The sequence below is a fragment of the Alexandromys fortis genome, unplaced genomic scaffold, assembly GCF_014885135.2.
Source record: "Alexandromys fortis isolate MF-2015 unplaced genomic scaffold, M_Fortis_MF-2015_v1.1 scaffold_13, whole genome shotgun sequence".
In the NCBI taxonomy this organism is placed as follows: domain Eukaryota; kingdom Metazoa; phylum Chordata; class Mammalia; order Rodentia; family Cricetidae; genus Alexandromys; species Alexandromys fortis.
In genome coordinates, this window is record NW_026067908.1 from 15,774,401 (window position 1) to 15,791,600 (window position 17,200).

The 17,200-nt window shown below is 40.4% G+C and overlaps 1 protein-coding gene across 4 annotated transcripts in view; it reads right to left on the reverse strand.

Moving 5' to 3' along the window:
* The window catches only part of Fggy (FGGY carbohydrate kinase domain containing), a 363,677-nt gene that overhangs the window by 96,663 nt on the left and 249,814 nt on the right, over nucleotides 1–17,200 (reverse strand). For all 4 annotated transcript variants that reach the window (XM_050136146.1, XM_050136144.1, XM_050136143.1 and 1 more), the window contains exons 10-11: nucleotides 10,940–11,001; nucleotides 1,380–1,527 (exon numbers count right to left, since the gene is read on the reverse strand). In XM_050136146.1, coding sequence (XP_049992103.1) covers nucleotides 1,380–1,527; nucleotides 10,940–11,001 — 210 coding nt within the window. The remainder of the gene's footprint in view (nucleotides 1–1,379; nucleotides 1,528–10,939; nucleotides 11,002–17,200) is intronic.

Sequence of the window (17,200 nt, forward strand, 5' to 3'; positions counted from 1 at the left end):
GTGAGTTCAGGGGGTTGAATTCAGGTTGCCAGGTTTGAGCGTCACTCAGGGAGCTATCTCACCAGCCCCTTTCCTCACCCCCACCCCTGCCTCTAAGTTTTGACTCTATTTTATGGATACAGAAAAACATTTGCTCCTTCCACCCCATCATTTTTCATACATTGATTATTAGAAAGCAAAGAATAGCTGTGCCCTCCTCAGATATTTCTCCTCTGCCTCCATCACTGGCAAACACAATCTTGTCCAGTTTCCTTGTTTGCCCATGATTGTCGTTTATGAACAGAAGTTGATTATGTGGTCAACTACGTAATAAAAGTGAGATTCTGAACTTTAGGGCAACTATTTAAAACAATCTTAATGAACCTACCCACAAACCTTAAACTCTTGAAGCAAGTAGGCCTGATCACTGCTAACTCTGCCTCCTGAACATGCATGCCATTGCTCACAGCCTCCATTCTCACTGCCCACTTTAACTTTCCTTATTCTTTATTTCCTAGACTTGGCATTTCAGGGCTTCTGACCTGGCCCCTTAGAATTGAAAGTCACTCTTCATCTCTAGGTTTAACTTGTTTCTTCCATCTCCAAACCTGGCTCTCAATGTTCTCAATATCCAGACTTCTGACAGCTACCCGATCCTGACTGCCTAGCTTTCAATGTTCTCAAGAGCCAGACTTCTGACAGCTACCCAATCCTGCCTGCCTGGCTCTCAATGTTCTCAAGAGCCAGAGATCTGACAGCCACCCAATCCTGTCTGGTTTCTGAAGTGCTACACCCCACTCAGGTGGGTGTGCATTTGCCCATCAAGTTCCTCCTGGGCTCCTCAGGAGAACTCACACTCTCTATATTGAAAACAGTCTTAAAGTTCCTTAAGAGTTGACTCTATCCCTCAGTGTAAGTTACTAATTATATTTTTAAATAATGTTTAATCTGAAACTCTAAAAATCTGCTATCGTCTCTGAACAGCTAGGACTCCTAGACTACTCAATGTGCAGCCACAGCAAGTTTGACCATGGGTGGTAATATTTACCAGCGAGGTACCAGGTGGCCTAGAGACAGTGATGAAAAAAAGACTACAAAGCAGTGTGACTGCAAATATGACATAGGCAGGGCTTTCAGCCTCACCAGGGCACAAAGAGGCAGCAGTAGCTGAACACAGGAAATACTACTTTGAAAGTTGGCTCAGAAACAACAATGGCCAACAGATCTTTCCTCAGAGCAGCGGCGACCTGACTATAGCAAGACAACTGAGAAAAACCAGCACCTCTTGGCCCGTTTCCCTTAACTGTTCCCTCTTTTCCTTTCTCCTCACTTTGTTCCTTCCAAACTTTGCAACGCTTTGGCTGGCCTTCACCTTCATGCACGGACTGGTTTTCACTTACCATGCCCTTTAGAGTCAGATCGGCTAAGGGAGATCGGTTGCCATGGAAATCTGGCCAAACATGTAAATCAACAGTGAGGAAACCCACAGGCTGGGCCTTCTTAATCAGATCCAGGTGACTGTTCAAATATGCATATATACTCTGGCATCTGGAAGAGAAGGGGATTTCGATTTTAAAAGGGAATGGGGTTGAAGAGCAAATTATTCTGCAGAAAGAAACCATTTGCACGTCCATGTCAGACCCGGGAAAGCAAACAGGCTCCCAAAAGTTTCAGCAAATAGGCGACTCTTGTAAGAAAGTAGCCAGCTCACTCGCATGCCACTGTCCTCGCTGCGCCCTGTAGGAAGGGGAAAGGCTTGGAGGCAGGAGTCCTGCTCAGACACAGGCTTCACTCCCGGAAGGTGTGTGAGCATGAGACGGTTATTCAGAGTTCTGGAGCCGCCCTCTTCTCATCTGGAGAAACATCTCACAATCCTTGGCCAACTTACCTCATCGGGTTATTATGAAGATCAAAGACCATGAATTTGAACAAACAGCATTCTGTAAACTGTAGTATAATATGGCACATATGCAAAGGATTCATTAAAATCTGTCCCCCTAACTAGAGTAATAATGATGAACTGAGAAACAGAGATAAATAGATGTTCCTGGATTCAATGAATGAGTTTCATACACAGTTAGGATCAAGATTTAGACACGTAAATCCAAACCGTGATCTTGAAATGCTGTTGTGTAGGCCTTCCCCCTTTTTATGTTTTAGTTGATTGATGTGCAAAACGATGGAATTGGGACAAAGCTGTTAGTCACTGACATGATTCAGGGCAAAAGAAGATGGACTTGGGAGTGAAGGCAATGCTAATTTCAAGACTTGTTATTTGTTTTGGCTGGGTAGCATGCTTTAGCCTCTCTGAACTTGGATTTCTCCATTCATAATGGAGTCTAACACTGCTTACTCACAAAGACAACGGTCTAGCTGGAGATCGTAGGAAAATGCTGCCTTCCCAAGCTCTGACCAATGATCCCAAAGAAGGATTAGAAGCCGTTCTCTCTCCCACTTTTGTGGTGTCCTTGGGACAGCAGTTTAAAGTTTAAAAATAATTATAGAGCTAAAACACAGGAATGTCCGAGGGAAATAAGCATCTAGAATACTTCTGATGATATTTGTCACCTGTATTTTTTAAATGCCTTAGAAGAAGTGATTTCTAGCTATTCTAGATTTCAAGTTCAGGTTTTGCCATGCCAGTAGTGGTATACCATGAAGTGTCTGTAGGTTTCTAAAAGAATTATAACAATAGTTCATATTCTATCTTTCTCTTCTTTTATCAGTGAAAATTCTTTCTTTTTTTTTTTCAGTTCTGGGAGATCAAACCCAGGATCTTGAGAATGCTAACTAAATGCTTTACCACTGAGTTATAAACCCAGGCCCAGTGAAATTCTTTTAGTAAGTAAAACTTTTATATGGAACTCCAGTGCAGAAAATGTAGAAAACCCAAGATTGATGTGGGCGCACATGAGCACACAAACTGACGAATGTCTGTTTATAACATCCGCAGAGCAGAGGGAGTCTTACTGCCCAGTGAGCTCTCTGCAGCAATCCTGCTTGGCATCTGTAGTCTATGCCTTTAGTCCTGGCAAGAGGATACAGTATTAATGGAAAAATCCAACCATGATTGGAGTAGCAACTACCATTCCTGGAGCACGCACTAAGCTTCCACTGTGGTCCAGGGAGGATTCATCACTGAGACCCTTTAGAGAAGACCCTAATGGCAGAACAATTGGGAAAAGTCCACATGAAACCCTGCACTGTGACTGACGATGAAGCCACTAGCTTTCTGTATCTCAGCTCAGATACTTTGACAAGAATGTCAAAGTCGCCTCCCCACAACCCTGTTGTAGAATATTCTATCCCAGTTTTAGGAAAAAGCCCTCTGAGGCATCCACAGAAGAGAAGGATGTAACATTTACATATTTACATCCCGATTTTCCATCTCCCAAATCGCCCTAGTCTGGCCCAACAGGAACCATATTGACAGCAAAAGTCTCAAGAACAATCTTTCTCATCAGAAGCCAAGAGTCTGTACTAGTCATAACCGCTGTGCCTTTTGGAAGGGCATTGCAGCTCCTAGATCATAGAAATGAATATATTTAAAGAAGTGAATGGCCATAAATCTTCTCATTCTGCCTTTCAAGGCATCTCAGAGTGGGCGTTTGGCTTCAGACATTTGGGTCAATAAGAATCTATATGCCTAATTACTATTGATTTGTCATTGTCTCATTTACTGAGGGTCTTTGCAAACAGTGAGATTCATTTAGCCTGCACATATACGGCCACTCATAGACTAATGAGATCCCTGGGGGATGGGCATATGCTTACCCTTCTGACTCCTAACCTCCTTGCAGCTGTGTGTTTATTCTTTGAGTTCAGCCTTTCCCCTACATGCTTTTTCAATTATACCTTACCATGTGTGCTATCTGAGTATATCATTCAAAATGAAGTGCACTTGGAAGACATTAAAATAACTAATGCGCATCATCATTCACATAATTTTAACCTCGCATGATGCTGGTTTTGGTTTTGACATTGTTTCATTTCGTATGTTTTATCAATTCTTCCTCAAAGCGCTGCTTGCTTTCTTCCAAGCAGGATAACTGGGATCCCAATTGGATTTTTTCTCCTTCCTACTCATGTGTCCTGTCTCAGAGAGTCCCATTAAGGATGACAAAGAAAATATAACTTCATCAACCATAAAGTAACTTCATTGGAGAGCAGGTACACTAAACCTTGCCAAATTCAGGCCACCCTTTCGCAATGGGAGTCAGTAGTCTCTACTTTGCAGGATGCTAGAAGATTCCACGCAGAGCTCTGAGCACTATGCAATGGCAGGTGATTAACAAATTTCTAGTTTTCTTTTGCTATCACAATATTTTATTAAAGCTTGTAGTGTTCATAATCTCAAATGCAGACAGTGTCTGAATCACTGCTCCCCCTCACCCCAAATCAATTCATTCTTGAGGTTCGCAGGCTGTCCTTCATCATCTGTTCTCTTCCCCAGAACACTCTATTATTTTTTCTAACCTCTCTCCAGCTCAATCTCCTCTTCTGTTAGTACCTTAAATATGTAAGTTCTTCCAGAGACCTGCCTTCAGTACCTTCTTTCTTGTTTACTATGATTATATTCAAAAGCCAAAAATAAGAATGTATGGTATAGCCATAAATATTAATATTAACATTAATAATATTAATATTAATAATAAAATGACAACAAGGAATTCACGGAAAGAAGCAATCATGCTGTCAGTATCCTGGTCCTCATTTCTCATGCATTTGCTCTTCCCATTCTACTGAAACTCATTTCATCCCTTGACCCCTTCTTCATTTGTTCTCTTCCTTCACTCCTCCCAACACTTTTTTTTTTCAATTTTACTAACCCCTCTGTAGCTCAGTCCTCTCTTCTGCTAGTCCCTTAACCATCTAAGATCTCCCAGAGAACTTCCTGGTATCTTTTCACTGGATTTATTTATTTACATCACTGTTTTCTTTTATGTATTACTCCAGTTATCATCTAGTGATGATTTAGACCAAATATATATCCTCATCTCTTCTCCATTATTGTCTCATGATTTCCAGGTCCAGCAATCAACCACCATAAGCTGCTTCTAGAAGATCCAACAACAACTCTAGTAGAAATATCTAACATAATAAACACATCCCTTCTGATATACATGCTCTATTTTTTCTTTTTTCTTTGTGTGTGTATGTGTGTGTGTCTCTTTAGCTTTAATTAAAGCTAAGAGTTGTCCAGTTGCTTGGTGAAGTAGTGGCAGAGCAGGCAGCGTTTCTGGCTCCCCTCAGCTCTCTAACCTTTCCCTAGGATGTCATTTCTTCTTCTAAATACCTCTGTACAGTGGCCAAATGTCACTACCTCCAAATCTTGCTCTCTCCTGACAGGTTTTCTGCTCTGCTTCCTAGAGACTCTGCAATGCAAGAGCTGATATCTGCTACCTCCACCTAAAAGCGGAAGTGACTCCCTGCTGTCTTCCCCATTTTTCCTCACTGACAAACCTCCCTTCTGGCACAAGAGGCTCCGACATTAGGAGCTTCCCTCACCTTTGGCTGTATTGCAGGTACACATCCCTTTCTTTTCAGCCTGGCTCCAGTTCTTCTGTGTTCTTACCATGCAAAACTGCATGTTATTTTTTATCCTCATCACCTGTACATCAAATCGTCTGAATGTTTCTTCCCTCTGCTTGCCTGTACCTAAAATCTTCTTACTCATCCCACGGCAACCATCATTTCAGAATCACCTATGCTATCATCTCAAAGCCTTGTCTGAGCCCAGGACCCTGTTATTGTCTATGTTCCCATAGCCACCTGTGCTGAACATGACCTTCTGAGCTCCCTTGCTACCTTCTTCAACACAGCTTTGTCTGAGGAAAGGGAGGATCTCAGCATCCTCATGCACCATTGTCAGGGGACTTTGTAACTCAATCTGGACATGTCAAACCAGAGGAACCGTGAATTCAAAAAAATTGATTTTTGGTGAGATTTATAAACTTGAGGAACCAATGTGATTAAGGAAATTGAGTTGTGCTAAATGAAATACCAGGAAAACGAGGGAAAGTAGTCAAAAAGATAGGTAGGTTTTGAAAAAAGAAAAAGAGTTAGCAGAACAAAGATAGTCAAGGGGTCAGTGAGAGGGACATTCCTCATAATGACCTCTGCCAAAGGTATGCCAAACAGTCTGGCATTCTGCTCAGTCTCTTCAGTCAAATCCGAGTCTCCTGAGGATACTCAGCCTTATTTTCTTAAGTATCCCTTGATCTGGAACCCCTTACCAATGCTCCCTTCTGTCTGCAAGGAGAGCAGCCAGGGCAACCTTCTTAAAAGACAAATGTAATCATCTGTTTCCTCCGCTTAAAAAAATGCAAACCTTGGGGCTGGAATATGGCTCAGTGCTCACTATGTATTTTGTAGGCACATGTTTTGGGTTCAAGATGTAGAACCCCAAGATCAAAACGAAAAATAAATCAGTGAACAAAATCCAGTGTCCTTTCATTGATCTAGGATGGCTGGCATGGTGGCCGGCCACTGGCAACTTCCATCTGACACCCTCCCTCCCAGCTGTGTTCAGCTACGAGGTCTTCAGTGTTCTCTGAGCCCCCCAAGCTGATGCTGCATAATACCTTGAAACTTGCTAGGCTTTGTGTTTGGAGGGACCATTCTCATAGCATCATAGCTTTTTTTTTGTCCCTTCCTTTAAGGTCCCACTCAAGAATTACTGCTGCAATGACAAAGACAGCGTCTCCTGTTGCTCCAGTACCCTTTGCTCTACATTTCCTGAGTTACCGCAATTTTTTTCATTTATAAATTATCAGTTTCAGATGACATGTGTATTTGTTTGTGCATTCGTTATAATATATGTAAATGCACATGTGAATATATATATATAATTTCTACAAGTTTTGTTTGTTTCGTCCCTGTTCTATCATAATGTTCACAAAATAAGTTAGACTTGACAGATCTAACCTTGGCTTCGTTCGGTGCAAACCTTGATAGATCATGCTGGCATCATCTATAAAGACCTGCTGTCACCAGGACTTCATTCTGAGACAGTTTTAGAAAAAGAGCCGGATCAGCCGTCGATGGTAAGCAATCTTTGTCTATGGGGTAAAATACCTAGATATCTGGCCCCATATTAAGAAAGCTGCTGGTTGCCGGCTACATCTATGAGCACATGGGGTTTGTTTACTTAATTTACAAGCTCACAAGAAATTTCTATTCAGAGATGGGGCCCAAAGGAATTATGGGAGATCAGGAGGATTTGTCTATCTTACATTTGTTTACCTATACTTGTTCCCAGAATTTCAAACAAGATTTGCTGAAGCTAAGCTGTGAGGGGAGGTAATATGTGTTAGTGGCTTCAGAAGGCCCAAGTAACAGGACGGAGGCCTATGGATTTCCTTCCGTTGTGAAAAGTCAACTTTATGTTAACAGAGTTTTATGTGTTTCATTCAAGACCTGAAATATGAGAATGCTGTACCAAAAAGATCTGGTATGATAAGATGAAAGAAATAGGAAGGTGGAAGAGAACTAATTTTATTCAATAAATACTCATGAGAGTCATCAAAATACAGAGAGAGAAGAAGTCAAGAGCATAGATGGGATGACTTTCTGGAAGAGACAACAAAACAGTAAAAGATTGCGGAGAACTAGCTGTCATGAATATTAATGTTGCTGGAGGTGGGGGGACAAAAGCCTGTGAACTTGGGAAACAGGAAGAGTCAGAAATACAAGAAACAAGGATAGACAACATCTTGGGATGTTAGGTGTAGGCATGAAAAAGGGACAAAGGAGTGATCCTTGTGATCCTTGATGTCACACGCTGTGGCAAATGTGAGAAGTGAACCTGTAATGCATCCTGTGGATTTAGCAACGCTTAAGTCACCGGAAAATGTTAATGTCAAAAGCTTCAGGGAGCTGAGTGTGGCAGAGTTCACACTATAGGAAACATGTTGGAGAAGCTCAGCCTTAAAGAGAAGGAAGAACAGGGATGGAGCTAGATGAGGTATGTGACTATCAAGATTGAAGTTCAGGGCTCACACTAGGCTGGATTCTATGAATTACTGCTTCCGGATTACTCGCTGATGCACAGGCTCCGAGACTGTATTCTAACTACAATGTCTTGCTTTTCTATTTGCAACATAAACTGAAATGGGGTTCTTCTGTAGAAGAACGTTACAGAAGTTAGGTTTCATTGCAAAAATCTAATTATTCTGTAGGTTTGTATCGAGCACTAAATATTTCCATATTGATATCCCTAAGGTCTGATTCAATATTACAACACCTGTAAGTAAATCAAGCAAGTCAGAACGGTTGTGGTTTTATGAGCTCATAATGGAGTCATGGAAAGACATTTGTGGCTGAATTGACAAGAGAACCACCATCTTTAATCCCAGGCCTAGCATTCTTGCAATCCCATACACCTTTCATGAGAAAGTAAACCGGCTACTGCTTATGGGCACATGGGAAGGGTTGCCACTGAACTTTTTTCTCTTTTCATCAGAGTGTAAGAGTGTAGTTGTCATCGTTACAATTCAGTTTAAAAAAAAACCCTTGCCTAGTATATCACCTCTCTAAAGTCCAAGTAAGTTCTCAGAGGAATCTGGGGCTACTCATCCAATTTTATCCCATAATAACGCACACCACAGTTGCTATCCGCACCCAGATGCGTCAAGAGTCCTTCAGGAATGTGATGACAGTTATGACCTCTATTCAGAGAAAGTCATGCACATATCATCAATGAAATCTGGTACAGAGTTCCAAAGGTTCACCAATGATTGCAATTTCGGAATTCTTGTTCTGGGTTACACCATGAAAGTACCAGTTGATGAGGGTGCACGGTATAAGCCTTCTCCATAATGGCGTTACTATGACTCCCAGGGGAAGGCTAAGTAATGCATCCTCCTTTTCTATATCTGGAAGCACACTGCTGAGATCTAACGCAGCATGTATGCATTCTGCTCTGCATGGGCTATCCTCTCTGTCAGAATGCAAGCCCCCAGCGGAGTGACAACATCTAACAAGGAATATCAACAGCACTTCCTATCATGAGCATTGTTAATTACTGAATTTCTACTATAACTCACCACTCGCCACCTCTGTCAGCCACTGCTCTCTCACTTCTGGTTTTCTCTATAGCCATATGATGTGTTTACATTGTTAGTTCCATTCACTGTGAGATAGAGAGGCCCAAAGAGATCAAGTCAACTGCCCAGGTCTATACAGCTGGTATTAAGTCTCTACTCATGCAGTTTTGGTTCCACAGTCTGTGATCTCACTTGCTATGTTAGACTTCCTTGTTGCTTTGTACTGGGCGTTATTACTGTGTCACACAGTTGCAATTTTAATCCTTTTATTTCAACGCATTTTATATTCACACAAAGTATAAATATGCAAAAAGGTAGACATCTACGATTTATCATCTGAGGTACTAATACGAATAATAATACTTCTAACTAACCTACAAACATTTGAACTTAGAGTGCATGTTTGTTTGTGTATTGTTTTTTTTTTTTTTGAGACAAGGGTCTTTCTCTGTAGGTCAGACTGGCTTGCAACTCATGGTAGTCCTCCTGCCTCAGCCTAAGTACTAGGATTACCAACAGAGAATCACTGCACCAACACACTGGCATGTGAATTTTGATGTTCCATGCACACAAATCGCCTAAGATTCTTTTCATTAGCTGTGATAATCTTGGCTCGGTTATCCATTGTGCACTTAACTATCTGCTCAATTATAGTCGATACATAAGTTTTCAGAACAGGTAACACATCCACATGTAAAACAAACTTAGAAATTAGAAGTTTATTGCTATCTTTAGCTATTGCACAATACTGTCAAAATATTCTTTGCCAAGAATTACTTAGGTCACTTCTTTTATTTCTTTGAACCTTTTTGGTAGTATAGGTAAGCTATTCCTTTGTTATACAGAAGGCATGGTTTATATTTATATTTCATTTTGCCACTCTACTACAAATATCTATCTACCATCTATCTATCTATCTATCTATCTATCTATCTATCTATCTATCTATCTATCTATCTATTTATCTACCTATCATCATTTGTATATCTAATCAAGAATCCATCAATTATCGACCATCTATCTACCTATCTACTTATCATCTATCTATCTATCTATCTATCTTTATTATTATTATTATTTGTATATCTAATCAACTATCTATCAACTATCTACCATCTACCATCTGTCTACCTATTTACTTATCTAGCTATATATCCATGTATCTGTTTTTTGTATCTATGTATCTAATCAACCATCTATCAACTATCTATATATCATCTACATTTCTTTCTCTAAACATGTTATGGGGCTATGAGGCCTCCCATGGTTCTGCAAGAGAGATTTATACTCATTCCATGGCAACCATCATTTCAGAATCACCTATGCTATCATCTCAAAGCCTTGTCTGAGCCCAGGACTCTTTTAATGTCTATGTACCCATTTTTCCATCCCCTTCCTATACAGCCTCTATGAGCAACCAATCTTGCTGCTTTCTAATTTAATTTTCCTGTAGTTCCTTTGCACAAATGAGTACGCACACACAGATTTTTCCTGTAATCTTTTGCACTTGATTTTACTTAATATATCTCAGAAGCCAATTCATACTTGCTACTATTTTTACTTTTACAGAAGAACTTGGAGGTTGAATCACTTGTGCAAGACCACACATCTGCTAATGTGTAATGCCGGGGTGCACACCCAAGAAGTCATGACCCCCAAATCCACGCACAGCCATCTCCATCAGGGTTGCTCATCCACACAATCTGTATGTGGGAGTAGTTTCTCTGGGTTTTCTTAGATCGTTCTAAAACCAACTTAACAAATGTATTTTCAAAACCATCTGGATGATCATCTTAAGTACTGCCCAGCATTTGCATTGTTCATAAGCTCTGAAAATCATACAACTTCTGAAAATGAATGTCACTCATACATCCACGTAGAAAGGGCACAGGGGGAACAGCTGGAGGAATTACCTGGTTGTGGCCTTGGCTTGTAGTTCAGGAAAGGCAGCATGGCCCTGCACCATATGGTCTATCTGAAAAACGTGAAAGAGATGGGTCAATTTCACAGTGTCTCTATACTTGATGTATGCACACACACACACACACACACACACACACACACACACCTGGTTTTTCCATATATACTCTAAGGACATTTTTATAAAGTTGGTTCTATATGGATATATCAGTTCTTTCAGAAAATTAGTTTTTTTAAATGCAAGGCCCTTGGATTTATTAAACAAAATTTAGAAAGAAGAGCAGCAGCAGCCGAGACACTTAATGCTGAGCTAGTAGTAATGGGTAGCACTGGCCCTAGAGCAAAGATTGAGAAGGAATGGATCCGTTAAGTGGGTGAGGGCTAGGCATCTTGGTTGTTGAAATGACTGTCTCTTGATCATTTCATTTCTCCCCCTTAATCCAGGCTGCCACCTCTAAGCAGCTGAGAACCTACTGTGCCTTACTAAGGCAGTCTTTGTCCTAGGGAAAGAGTGAGAGGGTAACAATGAAGTCCCAGCTCAGCACAGCTGAGGTGCTCGAGACCTGCCCAGTGACCCCACCCCACCCCACCCCAAACTGAAAATTGTCACAGGGGAAAGCAGGACAATTCTGCAAGGCCAGGGGTGTCTGAATTGTACAGATCGTATCTAGAATACTATGTCTAGGATTTAATTCCTAATCCCCCTGGTGGCTCTAAACAAAACATGTACTATGCCTGAAACATCAATGCTTCTCAACACTTTCCTATGCCTGCTCACTAATCTGTATATTTCTGAATGTTTACTTCAGTCTCCAGGAGTCTAAAACAACCATTTGGAAAGAATTATTTTCATTCAGTCTTGAACAGACTCTTTTGGCCCCACGGAAATTGGCTGAGTGTTTTTCTTAAGAACTAGGGCTGTGAAGAAAAGAAGCCAATTGATTTTAAAGACACGGAGGCCAGGCTCTGGTTCTGCCTCTCACAGTTTCTGTGACTTAGAATCCCTAAAGCCGCTCTGAACCCCAATAGTCTCCTTTATTGCCAGCTTTGTTTTAATCAGGATTCCTAGGAAGAAAAGTGTGTCTGCTACAAGGCCAAGAGTCGCATGAATCAGCTAACATTCATCAGTTCATCTTACAGCAACAACAACCGAGAATTATACACACAGTTTCATCTACTGCTGACAGAGCTCCCGGGAAGATGCTGTTCTCTGTTACACAGACGAGAAAACAGGGGCTCAAAGACTTCAGCTAGGTAACTAACTTATCTCAGGTCAAAGAGAGTAGGTCACAGACCCAAGCCTCAATCTATGGTTTCTAACACCTAACGTTCTCATTGACAACTGCTATGTTGTTTGGCCTAATAAACTCCTCGGCTGAATGTAAATTACTAACTTCGACTGAGAACAATTTTGTGGAAATTCATCAAAATAATGCCAAAGCCGCTGGGTCATTTCAATTAAAAAAAAATAAAAGCATGCAGTTTTGAAGTATGTGCTCCCTCTTGGTTCAACTTTGGGTCATTGTACTAAAGCATATTCTAGAGCCTCAGGAAAAAAATTACAATTCCCATAGAGCACAGGGGTGATCTATTAGCATCTTAGTAGATACGGCAAATGTCTACATTTAATGCTAATTTTTATGGGAAGCACATTAGGAGTTCACAAAACAAATATTTAAATGACCTTTCAGAAAAACATGGAAATTTTTATATGAATGGAGTTATTTAGTGTTTTTTGAGTACTAAATGTACTAGGGAATGGGCTTAGAATCTGAGGATGCAGTGAAATGTATGCACAACACACATAAAAGAATAATAGTCCATGCACTGAGCTACCTACCAAGTCCTTGTTTTTGTTGGTTTTGTTTTGGGTCTCATTATTCTACCCACACTGACATAAATCTTCCTGCTTTAGCTCCTCAATGAGGCTATTATGTATTACCATGCCAATAATTTTGGCTCTTTAATTATCTAGTTTAGCTTCTTCTTCTTCTTCTTCTTCTTCTTCTTCTTCTTCTTCTTCTTCTTCTTCTTCTTCTTCTTCTTCTTCTTCTTCTTCTTCTTCTTCTTCTTCTTCCTCTTCCCCTCCTCCTCCTCTTCTTTATCTTCTCCTCCTCCTCCTTCTCCTTTCTTCCTTCTTCCTTCTTCTCCTTGTCCTCTTCCTCCCTCTTTCTTATTTCTTTGTTGTTGTTGTTGTTTTGAGACAGAATTTCTCTGTGCAGTCCTGGCAGTCCTGGAACTCACTTTGTAGACCAGGTTGGCCTCAAACTCAGAGATCCTCCTGCCTCTGCCTCGCGAGTGCTGGGATTAAGGGCGTGTGCCACCACGGTCTGACCTTATCTAGTTTTCTTATCCAGAAGGGAAAACACAAAACAAAACAAACAAACAAACAAAAAAAAACCTTGGCTTTACTCCCACCTAAAATTCCCATGAAAATATGAATACAGGAGACTGATGAGGGAGGGAAAAATCAATTTCTCTAGGAATAGGTTGGCCAATTGTAATTGGTCAGTCTAAACACATGTACACACAAGCAGCACTAATTTCCTGTAATAGAGGGTGTGTTTGTGTTTGAGAGAGAGAGAACACTAGCATACTTTACAGAAGAAGAAATCATTAATTATTGTGGGGGCTGGCATGGAAAGAGTTGGAGGGGAGAAGGAAGAGGTGGGAATGATGTAAATAGTGCATTCATGCAGGAAATTCTAAAAAGAAGAAGAAAAATGAAAGAAAACATGCTGCTGGAAGGAGCAGAAAGTTCAACACAGCAGTTCCCTGGATGGTGTAAAAGTCACTAAAAGATGTTGCTAACGACGCTTGGTTTTTCACAACTTCAACATTAGCTTCACATAGCACAATTTTCATTAGTAAGTGGATAAATCCTGACTTAATTCAAAGCAGTTAGTTCCTTCACCAGCAGAACTGGAATTTTATGTATTTTTAGTTGTTAATTAGCTCATTTATTTGTGAGACTAACATCTGATATACGGTTATTTTGTGCTGTTTATCATTTTAAGAACAGGATACAAAGATAAATAAAAGTATTTTTTTCTTACAAGGGGAGACAGTATGTCAAAACTCAAATATAGTCTAGAGCGCTAACAGTTTTCACGGCTTCGACCAACGCGAACTGAGTATTTCGAGCCTAGTGAATAAGCACAGGGGTCAGTGCAACCAAGACAGATAAAATTTCTTTTCTCATTAAAACTATCTCTATAGAACCATATTAGTCGACATTGGAGGCTCTCTGCCCCAGGACAACCACTCGCCATGCTGGGCAGGGAGTAAGGTGAACAAGCTTCACTTTCCTTCCCATACTGCAATTCCAGCTCCCCATTCTTATCCCGCCTTTGTGGCAGACCGGGTGCTGCTGTGGCCTCTCCTTTCTCTCTGTCCCTGATGCCAGGGATGGTTTCCTATAGCCTTCCTCCCTTACCTCATTCCTTTGACACTGGCAGGTCCCAACACCTGAAGGCTGAAGGTTCTCTCTCTCTCTCCCTCTCTCTCTCTCTCTCTCTCTCTCTCTCTCTCTCTCTCTCTCCCCACTCACTGGTTCCTTAATGGCCTGAGAATCAGGTAGTGATGTTAACTGTTCTTCCTGTTGTCCTTCTCTTATCCCCTAATCCCCAGTATCGCAGTAGAACACTCTTACCAGGCTGTCTTTCTTCTCTTCCCCCATTCCTGGAGGACTCCACAGACGTTCATGGCAGACCCAGCTTCCCTCCCTCATATGGACCCTCTTAGTCCCCCTCCTCTTATATCCCATCCCCACTCCTCCTGTCAGCTCCCAATACCTAGAAACATCTTCTACCTGGGAGACAAGGAGCCGCATATGGCAGGGACTCAGAAACACTCCCTATGTGACGACCCATGTCTGGTACACTTAAGATCAAAAGAGGGTATCTGAAAGCAAGGAAGGAAAAACCTACCCAACTAGACATCAACACTAGAATTCCCAAACCATCCCAAACCCAGATGCCCAGGCACCAGCATGAAAACACAGCAACAATGACGACAATATGTGTCCACTCAAGCCTAGCAACGCTAACAGGTAGGCCCTGAGAAATGCAATACAGCTGAAGAATAAGACAGGGACTTCAAAACACCTATTATGATTATGTTCAAGGACCTTAAAGAGGATGTAAATATATCCACTAAGGAAATCTAGGAAACCACAAACAGTGGAACAAAATGAAAAACAAAGTTCAAGACATAGAAGAGTGGAAATGGAATCACTAAACCACACACTGAAGTAAAACTGGAAATGAAAATGTTAAATCTAAAAAAATAATCCTGGCATTAAAACATCCAGAAAAACTGGGACATAATGAAAATCCGAATATAAAAATAATAGGAATAGAGAAAGGAGCACTCCAGGTCAAAGGTACAGAAATATTTTCAACAATAGCATAGAAGAAAATTTCTATAACCTATAAAAGGAAATGGCTATCAAGCATTCAAACCATCAGATAGACTAAACCAGAAAAGAAAGCCCCCTCAACACATAGTAATCAAAACACTAAAGGTACAGAACAAAGAAGGAATATTAAAATCTGCAAGGGGAAAAAAAAGACCAAGTAACATATAAAGGCAGACTTATTAGGATAACACTTGACTTTCAATGGAGACTCTAGAAGCCAGAAGGCCTGGACAGATGTCCAAAAAGCTATGAGACCATAAATGCCAGCCCAGACTACTATATACTCAGCAAAAAATTTCAATCATAATAGATGGAGAAAATAAGATATTCCATGATAAAACCAGATTTAAGCTACCAATACAGCTCTAAAGAAGGTGCTAGAAGGAAATCTTCAACCTGAAGAGGTAAAAAGAGATAAATCACACCCAAGAAAATATAAGGAATAAATAATCCCAGACCAGCAAATCAAAAGAAAGGGAAAAGACACAACACCGTAACAAAAGAACAGAAGACAACAAACACGGTTCATTGCTAATTCTCAACATCAGTGGTCTCGATTTCCCAATGAAAACACACAGACTAACAGAGTGGATGCAAAACCAGGATCCAGCCTTCTGCTGCATACAAGAAACATACCTTAACATCAAGAATAGGTATCACCTCAGGGTAAATGGTGGAAAAAAAAGACAGTTTTAATAAACAGAACTAATAAGCAAGCTGGTGTAGCCATTTTAATATCTGACGAAAAAAGACTTCCAACTGAAACTAATCAGAAGAGATAGAGAAGGACCCTATATATGCATCAAAGGAAAAACCTACTGAGAGGACACTGGAATTCTGAACACCTTATACACCAGACACAGGGGCACCCAAGTCCATAGAAGAAAAACTACTACAGCTAAAATCATATACCGCCCCTTACACAGTGATGGTGAATTTAACACCCGGTCTCCACAAGAGATGGATCAGGTCATCCAGACAAAAACTAAACAGAAAAACCCTGAACTAAATGATGTCATAAACCAAATGGACCTAACATGTATTTACAGAACATTTCACCCAAACAACAACAAAAAATATACCTTCTTCTCAGTAGCTCATGGAACTTTCTCCAAAGCTGACCACATATTCAAACAGAAAGCAAGTTCAAACAGAGACAAGAAAATTGAGATAATACCCTGTATCCTATCTGACCACCACAAATTAAAGCTGGGTATCAACAAACAGAAAGCTTACAAACTTATGGAAATGGAACAACTCACTACTGAATAATAAATGTGTCAAGACAGGAACTAAGAAAGAAAAAACTTTCTAGAATTGGATGAAAATGGAAACATAATGTACCCAAATCTATGAAACATGATGAAGTTTCTAAGAGGCAAGTTCACAGTTCTAGGTGACAACACAAAAAATTGGAGCCATCTCATATTAGTAATGTAATGGCACACCTGAAGGCTCTAGAACAAAAAGAAGAAATAATTCCTAAAAGGATTGGATGGCATGAAATAATTAAACTTTAGGATAAAATCTATAAAATAGAAATAACAATAAAAATATAAAGAATTAATGAAACACAGAGCTGGTTCTTTGAGAAAATCAATACGATTGACAAATCCTTAGTCAAATCAACTAAAAGACAGATGTAGAAGACCCAAATTAAAGCGAGAGAGAGAGAGAGAGAGAGAGAGAGAGAGAGAGAGAGAGAGAGAGAGAGAGAGAGAGGGGGGACATAACAACAAACACTGGAGAAATCCAGAGAATTGTAAGGACATATTTTAAAAACCTATACTCCAAACTGGAAATCTAAAAGAAATGGATAATTTTTGATACAAGC